At 47.7% G+C, this 22618-nt stretch overlaps 1 protein-coding gene across 1 annotated transcript in view; it reads right to left on the reverse strand.

Annotated features, from left to right (window-relative positions):
• MDGA1 (MAM domain containing glycosylphosphatidylinositol anchor 1) overlaps positions 1 to 22618 on the reverse strand; it is a 143516-nt gene that overhangs the window by 72741 nt on the left and 48157 nt on the right. Inside the window, exons 3-8 of the mRNA XM_074168643.1 lie at positions 19825 to 19999; positions 15272 to 15468; positions 12273 to 12405; positions 6541 to 6810; positions 5802 to 6131; positions 2227 to 2520 (exon numbers count right to left, since the gene is read on the reverse strand). Coding sequence (XP_074024744.1) covers positions 2227 to 2520; positions 5802 to 6131; positions 6541 to 6810; positions 12273 to 12405; positions 15272 to 15468; positions 19825 to 19999 — 1399 coding nt within the window. The remainder of the gene's footprint in view (positions 1 to 2226; positions 2521 to 5801; positions 6132 to 6540; positions 6811 to 12272; positions 12406 to 15271; positions 15469 to 19824; positions 20000 to 22618) is intronic.

The following is a 22618-nucleotide window of genomic DNA, read 5'->3' on the forward strand; positions in this document are numbered from 1 at the left end:
TCCATCTCCTTCCAGCTGCATCAACAAGGAGGAAAGGGATAAACAGGGACTGTGGTGTTTGCTCAGGGTTTTTTTACACGGGGGGAAAGAGGGGAGTTTATAAAGGAGATGAGGACAATTCTTGTCCTACTTTCTTGCTTCGTAGTTTGTTTTTCCTGCTGATGGAAGGAGCAAATTGACAGCCCTGAAACAAAAGCTGCCTGCTCAGGCACAGACCAGGCAGGGCCACTGTGAGCTCCTTCCACAGTTTCCAGGCAGGAGCCAGCAGCTCACTCCAACAAACAGACAGTACACACCCAGCTCCAATTAAGGGCACATAGAACTGACAGAGGAGGAAAGAGGGCCATTTGGGTAGGCTGCTCCATGGACCATGCCACCATTACTTGGGTGAGATCACAATAAAGAATTCTTGGCCTTGGGAAGAGCTATAGGAAGAGTATGTTGAGTTGCTCTTTACACAGAAGTTCATCACACCTTTGCCTTCTTGGGGGTCACATAAAAGGCCTTCCCCCAGAACAGATCCTGGCTTGTAGCTACCATCTCTCTTGTGGGGGAGTCATGTCCTCCTCCTCTAACCCAAGATTCAGGGCTGTGATCCACCTCCAGATCACCTAGTAAGCCTGAATTCATCCCAGACTTGGCACTACTGCTCCCTCTGCAGGGGCAATGAGGGTCAGCGAGGACCACACAGCTTTCAAACATCAACACCGATCAGGGGACACCAGCAGGTCTGATGGTTCTTTGCTCCAGAGTGAGATTTTTCTGCATCTCCCATCAGTTCCTGGGGTGACCAAGAGTCACCCTCCCTGCCATGTCCTGCCAAGCCTGACCCAGCCTGCCTTCCAAAACAGCTTAAACCAAGACACACATTTCCACCCTGCTTAAGGGAAGCTTCTCCACACATACTTACCTGCATGGAAATCTGCACACAGTTCCCTGTCCCCATCCTGTAATTTAATTCCTGCCATGCTCCTGAAGGGGCAGACATCATTTTAAAAGGGGATTTTTGAATACTCAAAGCACCTGCAGGATTTCGCACACCTCCGTTACTACTGTACTCCCAGCAGCTCACATCTGTGAGCAGTGTGTCTGGTTGGCTTCAGCCAGGTTATCCACTCTGGTCTCACTTCTCTTATTCCCAGGGAGAAAGCCTGGCAGAAGTGTGGCAGCATGTCTAATGAGCTGCTGTGCTGTGCATGGGGGCTCATCAGTCACAGCCCAGAGGCAGCATGCTCGGCTGCAAATTAACCTGCTCCCTACCCATCCCAACATCTGACAGATCCGTACTGCTCAGAAGACTCCCCGAGAGGTCACCAATCATGCTATCCCGATGGGATGAGGTCTGCAAGGAGGGCTACTCCTACGGTCACTGCTCCTTGCAGACCAAGACATTTTACCCAGCTGCTTTCTCCTTATCTGATTCAAAGTCTTGAAGGAGAGAGCACAGATCCTTGCAGGTCAAAACACACCTCAACAGCATGGGAGCTGAGCAGGCACTCACTTCTCTGGCAGGGAAAGGACAGAGACAGTCACCCAACGTAGACACCAGCAGCTTCCCTCCTTCTATGTTCACAGATTTTTGCCTTCAAGTGGGGCTGGGAGCACCACGCATCGCTGAAATCACCCCATACACCTCATGCTAAGAATCAGTTTTCTGCTACTCACAGCTTTGTTGCATGGAAACCATTTGGGATTATGCAGTCCCAATTAGGGTCTGCCTAGCACTGCTTTTCAGGCAAAATGGTTCAGGCATGTCCAGAAATGACTGCAAGGGTAACTAAGTTGAAGAAAGAGTTGTGGGGTGGAAATGGCCTAATTAACATTCATTTGCTACCTTTTAAGTGCTTGACTTTACAAACTTACTAACATACCCTAAAGGTATTTTACACATATGTAACGTACACAAACACACATCTAGTAAAGCTGCTGTTCTGCACTCATCCGCTGATAGGGAAATGGAAAGCGTTGTATACAAGCACACACAACACCTCTCCCTTCCACTTGCAACACGCTGGCCATAGGGTATCCTGTCCTTAGCCTTGTGTAGCCAGACCAATTAAATATAAACTGTTCAAAGGTCCCCAGACAAAACAGACGTGTCTGCTCAGCCCGGTAAGAAAGGTCAACTCTGCCTGAAAGCAGCACTGAGTGTGTCAACCCTGCGTAGCCCACAGGCTTTTGTGTACACAGGCATTCAGACAGGCGCTCCAGTATGCTTATACTCACACTGCACGTTGAGCTGCACCAGGGCTTCCCGGGGTCTGATGTTAAAGCCATTGTACCTGGCTGTCTGACACTTATAGGTCCCACTCATTTCTCGGCTCACACTCTCCAGGCGCAGCTTCCCATCGTATGTCTCCATCGTCATTGTCCCTGAAGGCATGGGGGTTTCCTTATCTACCCGGGACCAGATGATGGGTGGCTTGGGCTTCCCTCGAACCTCGCACTGCAGCTCAGCCCGGGAGCCCTCTCGGACGGTGATTGTGGACTGACCTTTAGGAACACTGATAGTTGGTGGCACTAAAAGGGAGACAAGAAGGGAATTGTTTTACAGCGAGTTTCCAGCAAGCAAGGAATATTCTTGAGATGCTTGTGTTCAAGTCACACCAACAACCCTGAACTCCAAAGGTTTCCACTTGACACAGTGCAACCCCTATAGGGACACACCACCCATAAAAGTCATCCTACAGGGTCTGGAGCTGCAGGGCATCAAGGAAGATCCAACAATGTATCCCAATGCCAATGGCAAGTACTAGCTGTCCTGGGACATTCTCCCAGCTCCCACTCCTTTGGCTGCAGAATGCTGTCTAGCAGCAGGACTAGCACAGAGGAACCCAAAGGCAAAAGCCTCTTTGATCCATTTCTCCACTTTGGGTCAGTGAATTTCCCAAATGGAATTGCATTCTTTCGGCCAAGAAATAGAAGTCATATCTGCCAAGGTATCTAGTTCCCTTATACAGGTCAGACTGAAACTAAGACTTAGAGGATTAGTGCTTGTAGATCACATCTCCAGCCTTATCAAATATTCAGGTTCACTCCTAAACCACAGTAAGGAGCCAGCCTTTGCTTACTTTACACTGAGATTCACAGTGCACTAGTTATCTCTGGCTCTCTCAAGCAAGAGATGGGTCCCAGCAAAGATCACTTCTGGCATCTCTTCCAGGCCAGGCTGGGAACAGGTCACCCAGCAGAACTTCTGCCAAGCTGGGGCTAGAGCTGAAGGTACAGTAACACTCAAGAAATATCCAGCTATCAACTGACAAACAAAACTTTGCTGATAAACAAAGCTCAAAATAAACCCAATGACTGCAACTAAAGGGTGCAGAGGTGTCAGTGAGAAGAGGTTTGTTGTTTATGTCCCCAACTCCACCAAGAACCTAGGAAAGGGATGTTTGTGCTAAACCCCTTGTAATATTGACATTTTATTTGTATTAGGCTTCAGAGTTAACAGTTCAACTGAGGTAAATAGGGCTGTAATCATTTTCTGAAAGCTCCTCTTTCAGCCTTTCCTGCTGATAGTGGCGACACTTGGATTGACACTTCCATAACTGTAAGTGTCGCGTACTTTGTTTCCATTTAAATCAAAATTTAGAACTACAGAGGCTGTAACAAGCTGGCATGACCAATGCTAGCTCAATTCAACTCCAGCCAAGGAGAGTGTGCTACAGTAATTGCACACGTTACAGCCCACAGCTGCTTTAAGAGCAAATTTAGGATGGCTCCAATCCAATCTCCCTCTGCAGTAACCTCCCTATGCAACTGGGAGGCCACATTTTCAATTTGCAGGTCTCCTGTGGGCTGGGGAATCTCATCACACCCTGGCCCACACAGCGCGAAGGGATGACAGCACTCTCGGCACCCAGCACTGCCAGCAGCTGCTCACCTTGCGAGAGGCAATTTTCTCCATGGGGAGAATCTGTAAATTGTATTTGAAGATTTTTTTTTTTTTTTAATTAAAGCTATCTCCTTAGAGCTGCTCAGTGGAGGCAGCCACCTTGGTGAGCTCAGGTTCTGCTCAGCAGGAAAACATGGAGCCACTGCTGTCACCCTCCTGCTCTGATTCTGTGGTCTCACTGGGTTTTTATGCGGGAACCACACGTTGAAGCTGGTTCATGTTTGTTCGTGGGGACGCCGCATGCTGGACAGCCTCAGCTGCTGCATGAAGGGCTGCTCCAGCAGGGATGGTCGTTTTCATTCCCTGGGTCACAAAGCGGTCCCGCTGGCACAGGATGCCAGAGGTGTCAAAACACCCCAGGCTGCTGTCCTGTCCTTCCTCATTACCAGCATCCACATGAGCCTATGGGGCTCACCCTCCACCAGCCAGGCCAGAGCACGGGGCAATCTGCCACTGCAGACACCTCCTTTGAAGCTGCAGCTGGCTGGCACCTGGACTGGCACCTGGACCAACACCTGCACCAACAGATACCATCCAGCCTTTTGGTGGGATCATCCAGGGTCTCCCGGCCCTTGGCTGCCTCCTCCCCTTGCAGTCTTAAACACAAATGCACTCTGCCATCTAGTGATCTTGGGCAAAAAGGATTGCTCCTGGCAGCAGCAGCCACATAAGGTCAGGAGAGCTGGCTTTGCACCAGGACTGAGGGGTTCCCCAGGTTTTATTCCCTGCTGGTACAATGGAGATGGCATCTGCTGGCACAGAGAGAGCCCTACTTGCCAGGGCTGCCAGCAGAAGGGAAGGACCACCCTTTGGTACTTAGTATGTCCATGGTACGGTCAGGGCTCGGCCTCCAGGCTGCTAACAAGCACTGGGCACAGTCCCATAGGGAGCAATCTGCTGGGAGACAGGGTGTTCCCAAAGCATCAAAAGCAGTCACACCACCTCCTGCTGGTGGGCTGAAGCGAACAATGTCCAGAATCAAGACTGGGATCAGCCTGACCATTGGATTCAGCACAACCAGAGACTGAGAAGAAACTTTCTATGAAGGTTCAGGACAAATCTGTGGGCATCTGGCCCCCTTGGGAGTCCTCACCCGATTAATAGTCCAATGCTGCTCTGTGCCATACACTCAAGGTCCTGGAAAGGCAGCAAGATGACATGGATGTAATGGAGAGCAGAGCTGAACCCACCACTTCCCCAGAAACAGAAAGGCAGCCCTGAGGGTCTGCATTTCAGTCCCCAAGGTGACTGACAAACACACTTATGGATTAGTCCTGTCCTCACCAAGCTATGGTGTCAAGCTTTGACCTTGGTTTTGAAAGGGGGAGGCATTTATAACACTTGGACTCCTACAGAGAGTGCCCAAGACAGATCGCAATTGCAATCCAGTAAACATTAAAGCTCTTCACACAATTTGCTATGACAGATGATACCAATCTTCTGGCCACAGCTCTGAAGAAAGGGGCATTCCTCATAAGCAATGCCAAAGAAAGCAGATTTCTTTCTCTTTTACTCCCTTCTAATCAAATGGGTGTTCGAAATTTGGTGAAATACCATCTCCTCTTTCTTCCTTCACAATTTGGAGGCTTTTTTTGAACAATCACACTCTAAACCTGTCTCTGTAGCTTTGACTGGACTGCAGTTTGGACTTCGCATAAGAAGAAAACATAAAGGAAGATCTGCTTGGTGCTCAACACATCTGGCAGAGGATCTCTGTCTACTACCCATCTCCAGTCTAAGACAAATGCTTGCCTGACGATGTGATACTTTTTCCCACTGGGATTCAAGACATTCATGTGAGGTTCTTCAAAAAAGCCAGAGGGATGGGGGGGGGGGGGGGGAGGGGAGGGCAGCTAGTGATGCCAACCACTCTCCTGGGGTCCCCAGCTACCACAGAGAGGCTCACCTGTCTCTGAGGAGATGTTCACCTCCACACTGAGGTCAGGAATGGGTGCTCCCTGGAAGGTAGCCACGCACAGGTAGGTGCCATAGTCACTAAACCTCAGATCAATAATCTCCAAGCTGCAGGTCACAGGTGGGAGCTCAGGGTCATTCCTGGTGATAAGCAACCGGTCTGAGAATCTAGCCGGTTTCCCGTTCTTGTACCAGGAATAGACAACCTTCTCCTGGGGGACAGCATCCACATGGCACGAAAGCTTCAAGTCCTGCCCTAACTGGATGGTCTCGCTCTCTTTGATCACATCAGGGGTGATTTGGAACGTGGCATTCTTCATGGCTGGGACAAACACAAGTGCAAAACTGGTTAAGGACAGGAAAGTGTCTTGCGTGGGACAGGACAACAGCTCTTTGCTCCTCAGGAAGCCAACATCTCTGTGCAAAACCTGCCTCAAGACTTCCCCCAGTTATGTTTCCACAATAGATTCCCCAGGGCCTCACAACTGGCAGTCTGGGATCATTCTCTAGCCCAGGACAGCTACAGTGCTACAGCCTGGGATGAGGCTGCAAGGAGTGCTAGCATAAGCTGTTGGGTCTGGGAGCAAAGAAGGTTGCACAGCAGCTTCTCCAGAATACTAGTCTCTACCAAGTATCACATTCACCCTCAGCTGAATAAGAACAGCTAGGAGGAATGCAAGTCTAGCCCCTCCACCCTGAAAACCCATGCTCTGAGAAACAGAGCAACTTACACCGCACCAGCAGGTTCACTGTCTTCTTTGCTGGGTTCCCCACGTTGTTGATGGCCGTGCAATTGTAGTAGCCCGAGTCCTCCACACGGATCCTCCAGAGAGTGAGGTTGCCTCCTTGCACAAGGCTGTTGGGAGGCATTGGGCCAGGAGAGTGAGACCAAACCACCTCTGGCTGCGGGTCACCGCCTGTCAGAGAGCACTGCATAGTGATGTTGTCACCAGGGTTGACCACCAGTGTTTCATTGACAGACAGTTTCAGAGCAGGTGGGGCTGGAAGGGTACAAAGAGGAACACTTCAGAGCTTGACAAAGACCCACCCACTTGCCTGTGCACAGCTTTATACTTTCTGGGATTTGTTCTTAAAGACGACTGGCTTGAGTAGGGAGAGCTGGAGGGATCTGTGAATTTATTACAAATACAGGTGTTTGTGAACCTAAAGCATTATCGTTACCGCGTCTTTGAGTTAGAGCACCTTGCTCTGTTATGGTTAGGAAACACTGCAGGCAAGACCTCGTGCTGCCCCAGAATGGAGGTCATACCCAAAACACTCCACTGCTAGTGCTTAGCACAGGCTAGGTATGATATTTTAGCAGTGTTTACTGCAGGTTCTCTACGCTTAGGACTCAGGTCAGAAGAAAAGCCTGATGAACTCCCTTTGCACAGGTAGGAGCAGCAACCAGACAAAATTCAGCAGTGGAAAACCCAAGCCTAGAGGCTTCTCGACTCCTGATGCAAACAACAGTAGCAAGGCAGAGGGGCAATGGAAAGCTGCTGTGGCCCTGAATTACTCACCTGCACTGCACCCAGCCCACCCCCCTGCAGACACCACAGTGCCTTCTGTTTTCTCTGTACCTAACTCCCCTGACTTCAGACAGGCCCTGCAGAAGCATCACTGGAGAAAAGTCACAACCTTAAAAGTCACAGTAGCTCCTACTAGAGCACCTGTATCTCCTTTGCTGCAACACTATTGTACAAATCACAGTCTGCTTGTGTCTGGGACAGAAACAGCACACTGGACTAAGCCCTGAGAAAGAAAGAAAACAAAAAAAAAGGCAGGAGAACAAGAGATGAATTGTCATAAAGCATGGGAAGCTGCAAGCATGGATTGAGCTTAGCATCTCAGGACCTGATACAAAGCATGATAGGAAGCTCATTACGATGTCAGTGTTCCCTGGACAGTTCTCAGAAACCCAGGAAAAGGTCAGGCAGAGCACCAGGTGCATGCCTAGTCACAGCCTGGTCCTTCTGCCTGACCACCAGGGCTCCATCCTGATGGAGAGTGAAGGAGAAAGGACAGGATCAGAGGAGCCTGCTTGAACCCAACAGGGGTTCAAAGACACTTGGGATTAAACCAATTCTCCCATACAGAGCTGCCATCCCAAGAAGGAGTTTTGGCGAAGGTCTACCACTAAAAAAGGACCTCAGCTACCCCATGATATGCCTCTCCATCTCTCACACCCACCTAGATATCTTCGAAAGGCAAAGCCTTTGCCAGTCAGCTGTCCCTTGCAGCTCAGAGCCTGACACAGAGGACCAGGACCTGTCTGTACCATAACAGATAATGAACAGCAGCACTGCACCCGCTCTTAACCTCCTTCACCTCCACAAGCGTCAGATACACTTCTCTATAGACCTGAGGGCTACAGACCAGGTCACAGGGATTGTCTTTCATGCACAACCAAACAACTGGGACTGATTCAAAATGTCTAGACAACTTCACCTTTGAATACCCTAGTACCTGTTTTGGTTTATTTTAATTCTGCACCCTTCTTACTACATCCCCCTCCAGGAACAGATCCAAAAATCTTCCCTTTGTATTCTTTATTTCATCCCATGAAAAGCCTTTTAAAAGCCCCTGTCATCACCATCACTGGCTCCATCCAGACAGAGCTGAGAAAGTAGCAGTCCCCAGCACAGAGACAGGGAGTATGTTTTAAGTAACAGCCATAATAATGCAAAATAAGACATTGTTCCATATTCATGAAGCCTGATTTAACAGCATCATTATTTCTGCCTCTTCTCTCCCTGGACCCTGTGTTAATGAGCTGTGCAGGAGTTGTGTTGGATCTCTGAATTACAGCCCATACAAACACGGCAAGGACTGCTCTCTCCTCAGTGTCGGCACCATAATTTAGTGGCAAAACTACTGCCATGCTGGGATACTGCTTTGGTGCACTAATCAAATGTCCTCTCCCTGGCCACGGGACCTGCTATGTGTGCCAGAGGGGGCCAGCTGTGCCCAAGGAAGAAGATGGCTCCTCTGCCACCTGCACTGGTCACTTTGAGGCCAGTGGTTGGAGTCCTTGAATTTTCGAGGGACAGCCTGGACTCGAAGCCTTTGACAAGTCTGTTTGCTGGAGCTTTGAAAAGAGTGTGCCAGGGTCAATGCGCACTAATCGACAAAGGAAGGATTTGTACATCCTCTCCAAGCTCCAGGTAGTATTGTAAGTCTCAGCAAAGCCCAGGGATGAAATAGCTCCACTCATGGTGGTAGGGCAGGACACATTCCTGTCACAGAATCACAGAATGATATGGGGTTGGAAGGGACCTCTGGAGATCATCTAGTCCAACCCCCCTGCCAAAGCAGGTCCACCTAGAGACGGTTGCACAGGAACATGTCCAGGTGGGTTTTGAATGTCTCCAGTGATGGAGACTCCACCACTTCTCTGGGTAGCCTGTCGCTAACAGGCTGTCAAGATAAGCATAGCTGATATTAAGTAGCTGTTCCTTGCCCTCTGACACTGAACTGGTCTCAGGTTCACAGGACACCAGACAAGCTAGCAGACACAGCATCTTTCCTGGAAGCCTCCATGCATCCTCATCAGAGCCATACAAAGGCTGAGACCTGCCTATGTCCAGAGAGAAGATGTCAGAGTTGGGGAGCACAAACCAGAAGTCCTGCAGGCTCTGGGTAAGAGTTGGGGATCTTGCGGTGTTTGATGTGCACACTTCTGAACAACACTCATCTTGCCCAGCGGTGACATGTTTGCACAAGGCAAGATTGAAAATAAAAAAAGTGAGATGCTGGTGCAAGCACTGCCTGAGGGCAGGCTGTGTGTGTGTGTGCATGCAAGAGGGAGGCAGGGAAACTGCAAAGATGCCACCCGCACAGCTCCAGGCAGCCAGCTCCCATGACGTGCCCCAAAACAGAGACTTGGCCGTGGCAGCCTGGGCGGGCTCCCACTCCCACTCCTGTCAGCAGACAGAGGTTAAACCGTCTGCAGACATTGTTATGCAGGAGATGAATCTCATTTATTTGTAACCTGTGGCAATTCCTTTTGTTCTTGGCTCAGAAAACCTGCTGGCGGAGTCTGCCGAGCAGCAAGGGGACCATTAAAAACAAAGAGTCGCTTTCAATTCCCTTTGAAGTCCAATTTGCTGCAGTAAAACTGCAGGAGAATTAACCAGCTGGGCTGCTTAATTTTGCAGAAATCGAGGAAGGGGAAAACATCAGCCTGACCCTGCTGGAGCAGGTGGTGACAGCACGGTGCTGAGCTGGTCTTGTGGCTCTGCAGACCCAACCTGCTGGTCTAGAGCCACACAACCGCAGCAGGACAGAGGAGGAACAGGGGAAACCTCCTTCCCATTAAGGCTGCAGGCCAAGAACCCATCCCCTGCTGCAAGGGTGAAGCTGCTGATGCAGAGCTGGGCAGAAGCACATCTCCTTGCTGGAGACTACAATCTGCCCAAAGGCAACCAGCAGAGGAGACAGAGGGAACCAGCTGAGGAACAGCAAATGAACTGGGAAGAGAAGATTCCCTTGGCCTGACATGACCTGACCCACCAATTGCCCTCAAGGTCTGTAGGAGTTGGGTCTATAAATATTTAAGAGATCTATTTCCATGCACCTCAGCGCCCTTTGGGCCCTCCTCAGTTGCAAAGGCGAAGGCATCCTGATTGAAGCTGCTCAGGATTCTGTGCACAGCCAAGGCTACAGAGGTTGCTAAAGCATGAGCACAAGAGGGAAAGAAAAGACCTATACAAAAAAAGAAAGAATTAAACATTTTTCTTTAAATATTTTCTCATCTATGCACAATGCTATCTACAGGGCAAGTAAGCCAGATAACACAAGTATATTTAACACGAAATATTATTTAACACAAACCCTGCTCACAGCACAATGCCAGCTTCATTTTCACCTCCAGCTTTTAATGCAATTTGCTAGGAACACATTTTCCATGGCCCCTTTGAGTTTGTGGTGTCAGGCTCCAATGTAACTATTTATAAATATGCATCTATAGCTAAACAACAAGAAAAAAGAACTAGATGTATGTGCTACGTGGACTGAGTTAAGAGGTGAAGTTGGTGTAAATTCAGCCATATCGCTGGCTTCTGATCTGGCTACAACTTGAAAATACATTTTCCCTGTTCATTTAGTAAAGGGGCTGGACTGAAATGAGGGGTAGTTTACCAGTGCTTAGGCTGGCAGGGGGGAGTGGACATGAAGAGAAATTTGATTTTCTAACTCTTCAAAGGTAAAGACACAACAGGGAAGAAGAGCTGTATGAAATCCCTTTCTTCATCATGAGCACAAGGTGAGTTTTTAAAGGGAATATTCCAGCATTCGCTACAGTCTCATCCTGAGGTAAACTCAGGCAGTGGCATGAGTTGCTCGAGATGTTCAGAGATCTTGCTACACAGAAGATATTTTTTTCTGACATTAGCTATAGTTCACTTTCTTAAGCTCGTTATTTTTCTTCTTTCTACATAAAATGATGCAACTATTGCTCAGCACCTTGGGCTCAAGTCAGATCAATAAACATAATTTATACAGTATCAACAATACCGCATCAACAGTTGGCAACATCAAAAGAGTTCTGTTTCCACTGCACAAAGATGACACAAGGGATGCAAACTGCTTTGTGTTACATTAGAGAGGTGAATAATTCAAACAACTACAATGCCTTTCTTTCTGATCATGGAATACTCCAGGGCTGGAAGCAATTTCCTGACATTTACTTATTATTTGAAAATATTCAACACATGTGCAGGCTTTGTGGGTGGGAGTTTTTTTGTGGGTGGGAGTTTGGTTTTGATGTTTGGGGTTTTGGTTGGTTGGTTGGTTTGGTTTTTTATGGACAGGTTGCAATTGGGTCCTTGCAAGTACTTGGTAGATGACACTCAGTTATCAGTCAGTTATGGCAGCTCACGCACAAGGCACCAACTTGATTCTGTTCACAACTGGAGGTGCACTCAAGCACTGCCAGTATGAGTATTAGTGTAAAATTTATTTATGGGGAAGGCACCAGAGATATTTGCTTTCCACAAACACCGGCACCAGCAGAGCCCGTTAGCTGGGAGGTGCTGAGAGCGCACCCCGGCAAACCAGGCCAGAGTCACACACGAATGAATTATTTGTAAGAACTCCTGCAGCATCTGCCCCACTCTAGACTGTACCGAATCTATTTTTAAAGTCACTTAGAATTATAAATAAATAAAACAGTGCCTGGATTAAAAACTACATAGTGCCTCAACACCTACACATAGTCTGTTTTAATGATCTCATGGCAAGCCTGGTCAAGGCACCGACTATACACAGAGCGACAAGAAATTAGAGCATCCCTGGCCACAAAACTTCTGTGTGAAGGATTTGCAATCCCAGCAGCCATGTATGTGGTTGTGAAGTGCTGCAGGCCCTGGACAGGGTGCTGGGTCACCCTCTTGGAGGAGTAATGGCTGTTGAGCAGGTGGGAGGTTGGAGGGCTGTGGGGACCCTCTTTGTCCTCTCTTACCTGTGGTGTTTGTGAGCTGGAAGGTGATGGATTTGTCGGGGATGCTGCAGACGTTGCGGACAGACACCTGGCATGTGTAGCTGGCGTAATCCTGGGGCCGCAGGTTCTTTAGCTTCAGGACTTTTGTTTCACCCTGGGAGTTGGGAAAAAAGGGGCAGGAGGGAAAGACAGAGGTGCACAAAGCACAGCTCATTGTTGCAAGTCCATAACCTGTCCCAAAATTTACAGATTACAGCAGCTCCCATCAAAACCTCAGGGAACTGTGCAGACTCCAAGCCCCCCTAGCTTTGTATAAAGGAGACACAAAATGTTTCCAGTGGTAAGTCCACCTCCAGGATTTCTCAAAACACCCAGCAACCAATCGCCATTTAACCTGAAAGCACTGCCAAAAAGGTCTGGGCATAATTTCTTATCACCTGTCGTCAGAATCATCTTGTGGAACCTGAAAAACCTTAAACATCCCAAAGCAGACCCTGAGATCTCTATGACAAGATGTTGGTAGGAACCCAAGGAATGTCAGTGGGCTCTCAACATTGCCAAAAAAAAAAAAAAAAAGTAAATCAGAGCAGATTCAGGCATTAATGCTGGCCTAAATATGACAAGTTCAACAGTTATGTTGTAAGAATTTGCAGTACAGGGCAAAAAAAGATTATTCAGGGAAATACTCAAAGAACCTCCCAAAACTTTCTGATCTCTCATCTCCGGATTCTAATCTCATTTATGCTGGTGTAAATCCAGAGTGACTACACAGACTTTTATAGCTTTTTCTCATACCATGGTAAGAAACAAACAAAAATCATTCCTTGGTACTCCATTAGTTACTGGCTTGTTACAGAAACAGAATCAAGTTGTTAAATTAACAATAGATGCATTCTGCAGATTTTTATTTATTGAATGTGGAAAGCTCTGAGATGCATGCTGTGGTTTGTATACCCTGCAACTCTTATGTCTTCCCACGACAGCTTGTCACTGTTGTTCTCCTTGTGTTTGTCTAAATCTCTTTTGGAGAAACCATTCTATAATTGCCTGCAAATGTGAGAAGGTGTCAGCATGACAAATCTTCTTGAGGACAACTTCAAGGGACTGGACGATGAGCTCAGGCATGCTAATATGCAGGGAGCAAGGATCTGAACTAAGTAAATTAGAAAGATAAATACCTAGGAGACCAATAACCCTATGAAAGTCCTGTCCCCTGAGATTTGTTGCTATGCCACACAAATAATGGCATTTACAATGTGCATGTCAACTACTTACTTACAGGGTCGTATGTATCCTGTTTATTCATTAGTAAGTGGTGGGTAAACATGTATAAACCTTCAGTGTAAATAAGTTTTTAAAAACTTAAACAGTAAAGTCTTCACTTCCTTTTTAATGTAAAAGCCTACCCAAACCTGACACTGATACCAGTTCATCTCTAAGATAATATTATTAAGCCCTGCAAAGAGTGCTTTGTTAAATGTAATGCATTTGAGCTCCAGCAAGATACTCCCCTCCCAGTAGTGTGGTGCAATTGTGTTTTTGTTAACTTCAACTCTTACCAATGCAAGCTCATAGGTTTATTCTGGTGCTAAGGAGAGGACCGTAAGGGCATGCCTGTGTGACCACATCAGTCCTAACAGCCTCTCTCAGAGCTGGGAATGACCCATCATGGCAGAAACATTGCCCGACAGGAGCTGCAGGACGCTGGGTCATTTACACGTTAATGCTGGAACACAGTGAAATTCTGCCAGATGCCTTATTTAGCTGAAGAAAATATCTCAAGTGCTAAGACATCCTCTCATTAAGCAATGTCTCCCATTAATTACACTGAGCTTAGTGAAAGCTGGAAGAGCCCATGGTGTCTTCCTCTAAGGCCAGTGATGCTCTGGTTGGATGCCACATAGCACTAGACTAGACAAAGCTCTCTTTCAGGGCCAAGAGCAGTGCTGAACTACCGTGTTTCTGCAAATCTTACGCTAACCTGCAGCCCTCTTCTTCCTCCTCATCCCCCTGAATGTTTCCATTTGGCTGCCCATTTCCATGACCTACAGAGATGGCGTGTTTCAATAAAATATGAACACAACTACATTAACTAAAAGGTTGCCTGGAGCATCGCTCAGGAATCCAGCTTGGCCAGAATGCACCCAGGGCCCAGCTTTGGGAGCACGAGGAGGTGAGTGGGATGAAACGGGTGCCCTGGGGAGCGGTCCTTTTAGCCCTCCCTTCCCACCCACTGCCTCATGCTGCCGAATGGCCTTGATGGAAGCACTGGGTCTGGCTAGCATCTGAAGGCCATTCAGAGCCAGAGCTCAGCTTAGGATAACGTGCCCAGAGTTCCTCGGCAAAAGAAAAATTCCCCTCCGTCTCCCACCGCATTGGTGGGCTAATTACTGTGAAGAAAGTGGCGTTCAGAGGGGCCAGTCCAGCATACAGCCAAGCAGGAGAAGTAGAAAGATGTGGATACCCTGTCACAGGATGACAGTCAGAAAGTGCCCAGGCAGTTGGGCTGCCTCTGTTGCTTATGGCCGTTAGGAAAAGCTCTTCATTGGAGTTGGACTAGATGATCTTTATGGTCCCTTCCAACTCTAAAAATTCAGTGAAATTCAGTGAAATTCATCATTTGCCCCATGGAGCTTGGGCACTCAAGATAAAAAAAAAAAGTAATGGGATAGACGAGAGCCAGTCTTGGGATTGTTTGCTTTGATTTTAGTCTCAGCCATCCAACAACCATGCAACCTTGTTAGGGAAGCTGTGACCTACTCTCAGGGACAGTGCCAAAAAGGGGACGTGACTTCTAGGTTGTCAAACTCCTTCCTGTTGCTCTGCTCCTTTTGTCCCCGGGAACCCACATACAAAAGTAGGCTCTGCCAGCCTACTTCTGGAGACACTGCTCCTTGCAGTGGCCACCACCCTCTCCCCAGCATCATAATCCACACAGGGGAAGAAACGCCATCCACTACAGAGTGCCCCACATTAGCAAAACGCTCAACACAAGCTGGTGGAGGTTTGGTTTTTTTCACCTGTGTGTAGAGGGGTTCATAGATGTCCACACCATTGTCCTGACTGTGGGAAAGCGTCTCAGCTCCCCTTTTCCAGATGAAGCGAGCTGGTGGGTTGGAGTTGACAGTGCAGCGGAGGAAGACAGTCTTCTCCTGGTAGAAGCTGCCACGTACATCGCTGATGGTCTGGTGAACGGTGAGAACAGGTTCATCTAGATCTGGAAGGAAGGTAAGGAGGGCCGCAGCAGTTATTAGTGAAGCTTGGCCTGCACATACAGCCTGCAGAGTAGACGATGCTCCAGGCACCATAGAGGAGAGGCAAAGCTCCCGCACTTTTGGCTAATGACAACTGCTGAATTAAGACCTGATCTGAGGGCAGGTAACACAAACAATATCTAAAGGGAACAGACAGGAGAAGCAAAAATTCTCCCGCTCACCACACAACATTCAGAGAATAGAAAGCACCTTCTGGCTTGCAGATCCCATGTGGTCCTTAAGCAAACTGCTTGCCTGCCACACGCCTCTCAGACCAGTGGGCTGCTTCACCTTCCCCAGTGACAGCCCACACCCCAAATCACTGCTCTTTACTTCAGTGAGAGGTCAGAAGGATGCCAGGAAACTATGTTCCACCATCATTTCTTCTGCTCCCACTTTCCAAATCCCTCCTGAAATCATGGGGTTATGCCCACAGTCTGAGACGCCCACACAAAGGACATGACAAACCTTCAAGTCAAAGGGCTAGAGTAGAAGCCAGGGCAAGGTCAAGGAGCTGAGATGGAGGGTCATCTACTAGACAGGAGCAAGTCTTGCAGGGTGCCATGGGAACACAAAATGCAAAACACTGTGAAAGGTATGCACAATTTGTCTGTCTTCCTATTAAAATATCTTCTATGTATTTGCTTCTTTTCAAGGTCTGTACTGACCCTCCCTCTTCAGCTGCTTCTACTCACTGCATCCCTATCACTCACCCGTAAACTGATCAGATTCTTCTCTGTTTTCTCACTTTATGAAATGCTTCTTAAGAAAATGCTCCTTCCAGTTCTCTCACCATACCTGCACCAGACACGCAGCTCTCATGACTGGATCCATGGTTATCAGTCACTTCACTTGCGAGGACAGAAGCAATAGCCCTGCAGGGAGCACACTTTCTCTGTCCACCCAGGGCACACTGCTCCCCGGGGCTGTCCTCTTGCTAAAAAAAGGGATGACTTCCTTGGGCTTTTGCACCAGACATCAATGTTTGAACATCAAGGAAGCATGGGGAAAACCTCAGAGGGGTTTTCCTCCCAGAACCACTTTGAGACTGACTGTGGTTAAATGTAAAGGTCCCATTTGATAAGATGGGATCAACTGACCCTCTAAAACTGAAATCTGTCCCCATGCCCTTAAGCATGTCTTATAAGGCACCTGTTGAGCTCAGCTGAAACAATTCTACATTTTCAGCAGCCTTATGACCCCACCTTCAACTGCAAGGAAACTGCTGCCAGCACTGTCTTCTGCACATTAGCAAAGAGGAAGAGGACACGTGCTCATCCCCTCTTGCTCTCCTATGCCATCTCATTTTCAGGATATTTTACTTTAAAGGTTTGTAAGTTTGGAAATCTGACTCCCAGAAAGGAAGGGGGAAACAGGGATGAGTTTCTGCTAACGTGTCATCCAAATAACACGTTCTCTACTGAATCACAAGTGTCAGCTTGTGGATTTGCATATTTTAATGAGCTGTATGCTTGGTAGACAGAAATTGTAATGGGACCTGAGATTTGTCGGCTTGACCACACTGTAGCTCAGAGATATGTGTAGAGCCATTAGCAGAACAATGACAAAGCACACAAAAATCCAAAAAACCCAAACCCTAGGCTGAAGAAAAACACATGGAGAAAAACAGGTTCCTTTCCATACAGTACTGCCTGCATGTGGCCATAGGGTGATCAAATTTTACACCAAATTCTCTTGGACCAGGACCTTGGGCACAGCCTCTCCTCTTTCCCCCTTCTTTGTCCTTAATCCCCCTCTATTTGTTCACACTGTACATGAGTAACTCTGTAGCTACCATCCTTCTAAGGCTCCATTTCTCAGTAGGATGTATGGCAAAACCCTTCCCTTAGTGATAAAGGAAGATACTCACCATTCAGGTCTCCTGGCTCACAGCTACTCCCCATACAGAAAACATCTTCCTTTCGGTCGCTAAACCTTTCCTCCCTCAAATCTTTCAGCCTTCTTTCATAGCAGTCAGCTTTAAGTCTAGCCCTCCTGAGAAAAGCTAAAATAAGACCTACAATGATATTTATGTCCTTGATGTAGGAATAACGCCACCGATGTCAGTAAGCTGCACAAATGATAAATTTGGCACAAGACTGCTCACGGAGATGATCACATGGGATGTTTCATGTGCAATATAAGCTTGTAAACATCCATTCTTTCTTTTTCTTTACTTTCCCTCTCTCCCACATGGAAATACTCCAAACAGCAGCTGCCTCTCTGCTGGTATCTAAGCAATACTTTAAAGCCTCACTTGATGCCTACTTGGGGCAAAGGAATAACTTGCTACACAGATTAGTGTTTTCAGTTTAATATCCTCTTGGCACCAGTGGTGCTCTCCACACAACCTTGCTGCCTAATACTAAAAGTAGGATTGAGGACTAGCACTGGCTGTCAAGGTCACTGAGGTTCACATGAGGGTGATTACTTACCTCCAACTACAAATTGGAATGTGGGAAAAGAAGGGGTTTGTTTTCAAGTTCTGGTTCATTCAGCTGAAGGTTGCTTGGGTGAGCGTTCAACAAAAACTGTGGCTTTTCCTATATGTTCCCTTCTACCTACTGCAAACACTAGCAGAAAATAGTTTTTCCTCCCAAAAAACCAAGTGAGCAGAACAGAGGTGCGTTACCAAGTCCATCTGCAGAGTAGATGTTAGTATGAGAAAGCCCTTGGCCACCCCATTAGCCCCATAGTTCTACAGGTCAGAGCTGCATGAGGGACCACAGGACACTACATCATCCTAGCTCCAGCCTGCACCCCAGAAGTAAAGGGAGCACCCTCAGGGCATAAAGAGATTCATCCCACAGTGCTGTTCCTAGAGACACAGGCCCTGGCAATGCGTCCTACTGACACTTGAGAAAAGCAAGTCCCCTTTGAAATGGAGAGTTATCATATGCCTTCACCACACATAGGAGAAGAAATGGACAGAGAAGCCAAGCAGGTCTAGGTGAATGTCAGAACTCCTCTAAACAAAGCTATTCAAGGTCCATGAAGAAATGCTCATCCTATCCAAAGTGGCTGCTGCTTGAAGCAATCTATTTTCCCAGTCTGTGGGATGGTGCTCACACTACCACTACTCCAGTGCAGGGTAGGGCAAGGAAGGAACAGACACCAGAGCTGTTCCAAGCCATATAACAAAACCGTGGATCATAAACCTACCAAAGCCTAAGGCTGTTCAAGTCTATGGCATACTTTGTGAGGGTCACTTCACTGCAGGACTGGAGAGTAGGACTAAGAGGAAGCAGTCAGGCAGCAGTTGCTGTCAGCAAAGCTCTGCCCAGACTCCAGGCAGGTAACTGGGTTTTGAAACCTGGAGGTTGCTCCACTGACACATAACCAGGGTTCACCTCAGCATGGAATACTGTCTTGCTGGGAGTGTGGAAACAGGTGGTGACAGATTCAGGGACAGTTCGCGCTGCTTTATATCACACTTTACATCTTTTAAGCATCAACCGCTTTCTGTCTAGGCCTTCTCAGAAGATATGAGCGAGGAGAGGGATTTGGTGTTAATCAGGTTGGAGAAAACTGGAACAGTGGATAGCCAAGGACAATGAGCAGAATCCTCCTCAAGAGAGTAAAACTCTTGAAGAGTTGCCTAGACCTTACATCTTAGATTCCTCCCATATGTGGGTTATGGGATCAGTTTAATTTCCCTCCCTTTTGGCCACAGCATCCCAAAAATAAACAACATTAAGCCAGCATGAGAAACTTTCAAAACTTGGGGCCTAAGGTGAAGAACCAATAACAGCATCTCCAGGACACAAGAAGGGTGGACATTGCGACCAGCCAGAGAAACTCTGAGTCACTGAAACCAAAGGGTCCTCACAGATTCCTTCAAGTTCACCCCTTCACAACTCAGCCTCCTCAGGTGTATCCCAGAGTCTTTTGCTCTGTTTCCACCATGCTGCAGAGGTAGCAATGCTGGGGGCAGGGCACTTGTTTGAGGAATGCCCCAAGCATCTGAGGCACTACCAATTTCCAGAAGCATTGCTCTGCTTCAAGAATTGCCAGCTTCAAAGTGAAGACAAAGAAAGCTGAAGCCATCTACAATGCTACACCCCAGACAAGTGCTAGGGACCTCTGGAAGTGACAGACATCACAGCACCTAGATAAGAATGACTCATATGGACTATCTTTTTTGTGAATGGATCCAGTCTCCTAGGGGAAAGGGACTCTGGGGACACCACACCAGTCCCTTTGCTCCTGAATCAGGTGCACATGGTCCTAGGGCAATGCAGCTCCCTGCCGGCCCCGCAGCGAGGCAGAGACATGCAGTAGAACTGTGGGAAGGTCTGGGTTGCCGCTAAACGACTTACACTGCACATCTACTCGAATGGACTTGATGGCAGGGACCCCAACCCCATTTTCTGCTTTACAGTAATAGCGGCCCCCCTGCAGCCTTTGGATCTTCTCAATTCGAAGGGTCTCGTTAAGCACTGACGTCTCTTGGAATTTGTCCGACGCGCTGCCAGCAGTTTTGGTCCATCTCACCTGCATGAGAGGAATGAGAGAAATGCAAGCAATCGGTGACACAAACTAGAGATCCCAGGGGACAGCAGCACTCCCTTTGCTCCTTTTCCCTAGCCGTTCTCAAAAATGAGCCCTACAGCACTACCAGACCTTACTGAAGTTCAACTGCTGATCTCATTATGTCTCAGTAGACCAGCTGCTGATTCTCATCCATCACCAAACTCCATGTCCGAGTGTTCAGGATAGCCCCTCAGTTCTCCTAGACACACGCTGCTTATTTACCACTCCTGCTCTGGTCCTGTAAACCCAGGAACTTGGTTCGTTTTATACCACTACCCGCACAGCACAGGACCTCCCAGGACCTTCAGCATTAAGCCTTGGGACCCCACGTGGCTGGTAGGCTGCAAAGTTACAGCAGACATCAGCTCACAGCTACAGAGCTCTTATTGCAGTCAACACTCTTTTATCTTTCTCTGGATAGCAAGGCTATTTCTGCTGTTTGCTTTTCCAAGTAAGAGTAAGAAAATGCAGTTGCTATCTGGCTCTTGCCCCTTTCCTACAGGGAACCCCTGTGTATGTTATTTTTGTAAGTCATTCTTTTGCAGTACACAAGCTTTTACTTTGATTTTAAAGATACAGAAAAGGAAAAGAAAAAATCCCTTCAGATTTCAAGCTATCTTGCATTTTTTGTCCTTATGCTACACGTCTTAAGAACTTGCCTTACAGGGGCCTGATATTTCATGGTAAATGGTGGCAAAATGACAGCACTGCTAAAAACTGAATAGTTATTCTTATGTCTGGAATGAAGCACAGCCCTAGCAGTTGCGGTACAAGCTTTGCCCTTTTTTCTGCAGTCCAGAAAATGAAAGAGAGAGATGGCTTTTCTCAGCCCATTTGTATCCTATATCTGCAACCTCCCTTCTAAAGGCTGCTGACTGGTGGGGCTCCCACACTGGTGCCCATCCAGACTCTGGGACCTAGATCCATGTAAGATCAGCCAACAGAAAGGAGAGAGACTTTCATTCAACATTGGCCACAGATGAGATGGACCAGATACCTTGACTCTGTCCCCAGACTTTGCCTAAAGCTCACTGCCACCACCTGATTGATGCTGATGCTCCAGAAAGAGCAGGCATGTCTACATCCAACTCCCAGAGCACTAGGCTGAGCAGATTTTCAGAGCTAATGACCATGGATTTATTTAGCCTTTTCAGGCTTATTATGAAATTGTCTGAGGGCCCCAAGACTCTGAGAGTCTCCTGTTTGCAAGGACACTTCAGCCAGCTCTTTAATCTTTTCAATTTCAATCTCATTTAAGTATTTTGGCCACATTTTCATGCTTTAATGACTGGCTGATACAAGGGAAAAGAAAAGATTAAACAAAGGTTAGTATAAGAACTTAGCTGGGGAAGAAATCTATCCATGAGGAGGGAGGGAAGAGATAGGATGCATGCCACATTTTATATGTGTGGGTTCCAGCCTCCCCAGGCACACCTGGTTCCACTCTCTAGCATCCCCCGTGCATGTCTGGGATATGACAAGCCACAGTGTTGCCCACTATCATGCTGTCTGCTATCATCTGCCCACCACTGTCTCATGCCTAGGCTGGTCATTTTTGCTGGCCTGGCTAAGATAATTTCCTTTTTATTGTTTCCAAGATATGCTTTGATGGATAAACCATTTCAAATCCTGCTAGCTAAGTCTCTCTCCATCCCCTTTGTTATTGCCTCTTAGCCAAGTAGCTTGTCACAAGCAAGTCCATGGAGCTGTTGATTGGTGTATGCAGATGTATGGCTTCTCAGCACAAATATCTTTGGCAGGATTGGGGAAGGGGGCCAAGAAGGCACATGTATGGTACTTGGCTCCCTTGAGTGTATTCTGGCACATCCAGCCTCGTTGTACGCATCAGCTGCCACTCCTACCACCCTCTGTTCCAGAGTGGGTAGACCCATGCTCTGGTCCAGTATCTCTAGAGATATATCCACACATTGAAGCAGCCTGCTTGAGTATCTGAAGGGTGCGGAGGAGATTGCATGGGGCCTGAGGCTATGCAACCCTCTAGGGACCTGGGGAAGGACTGCAGCAGTTAGCCAAGCTCAGCTTCGTAGCTCTCCACTGAACTGTGACTGTGACTACTGCATGGATACATCCAGCGCTGCAAGACTGAATCTGCCCCTGGTCGATGGCCTCCACAAGGCTCAGTGAAGTGTACTACAAACAACTTCCCAAACTCCCCTAAGCAGGTTCCCCTTGTCTGTACATACAGAGAAGTTGGTGGACCACGAAGGACCAAGTCCTATGGCCAGCACATGCAGGAAACCTCCTCTAGCCTGTTCAGGCTGTTCCTGCTTTGTAGTAAGTGGATTAAAGGTAATTTGTATAATGGATTCAGTTTGGACTTTCAGGCTTTTTTGGAGACTTTACATACAGAAGACCACTAGAAGGTCTATGTAGGCTCCTGTAAAGCTTTCCATGAAAGTAAGGCTAGATGCTTCATAGCTTAATAAGCTAGTGCTTGCGCTGTGGAGTATCCCTACCTGACTCCAACACATAGGAGAAAGCTGGGCACCCTGCTGCCCACAATTCTCCTTTACGTGGAGACTACAAAGAAGTGCCATGGGGACCATGGGTGACAGGCAA

The sequence above is a fragment of the Numenius arquata genome, chromosome 2 (genome assembly GCF_964106895.1).
Source record: "Numenius arquata chromosome 2, bNumArq3.hap1.1, whole genome shotgun sequence".
NCBI classification, from domain to species: Eukaryota; Metazoa; Chordata; class Aves; order Charadriiformes; family Scolopacidae; genus Numenius; species Numenius arquata.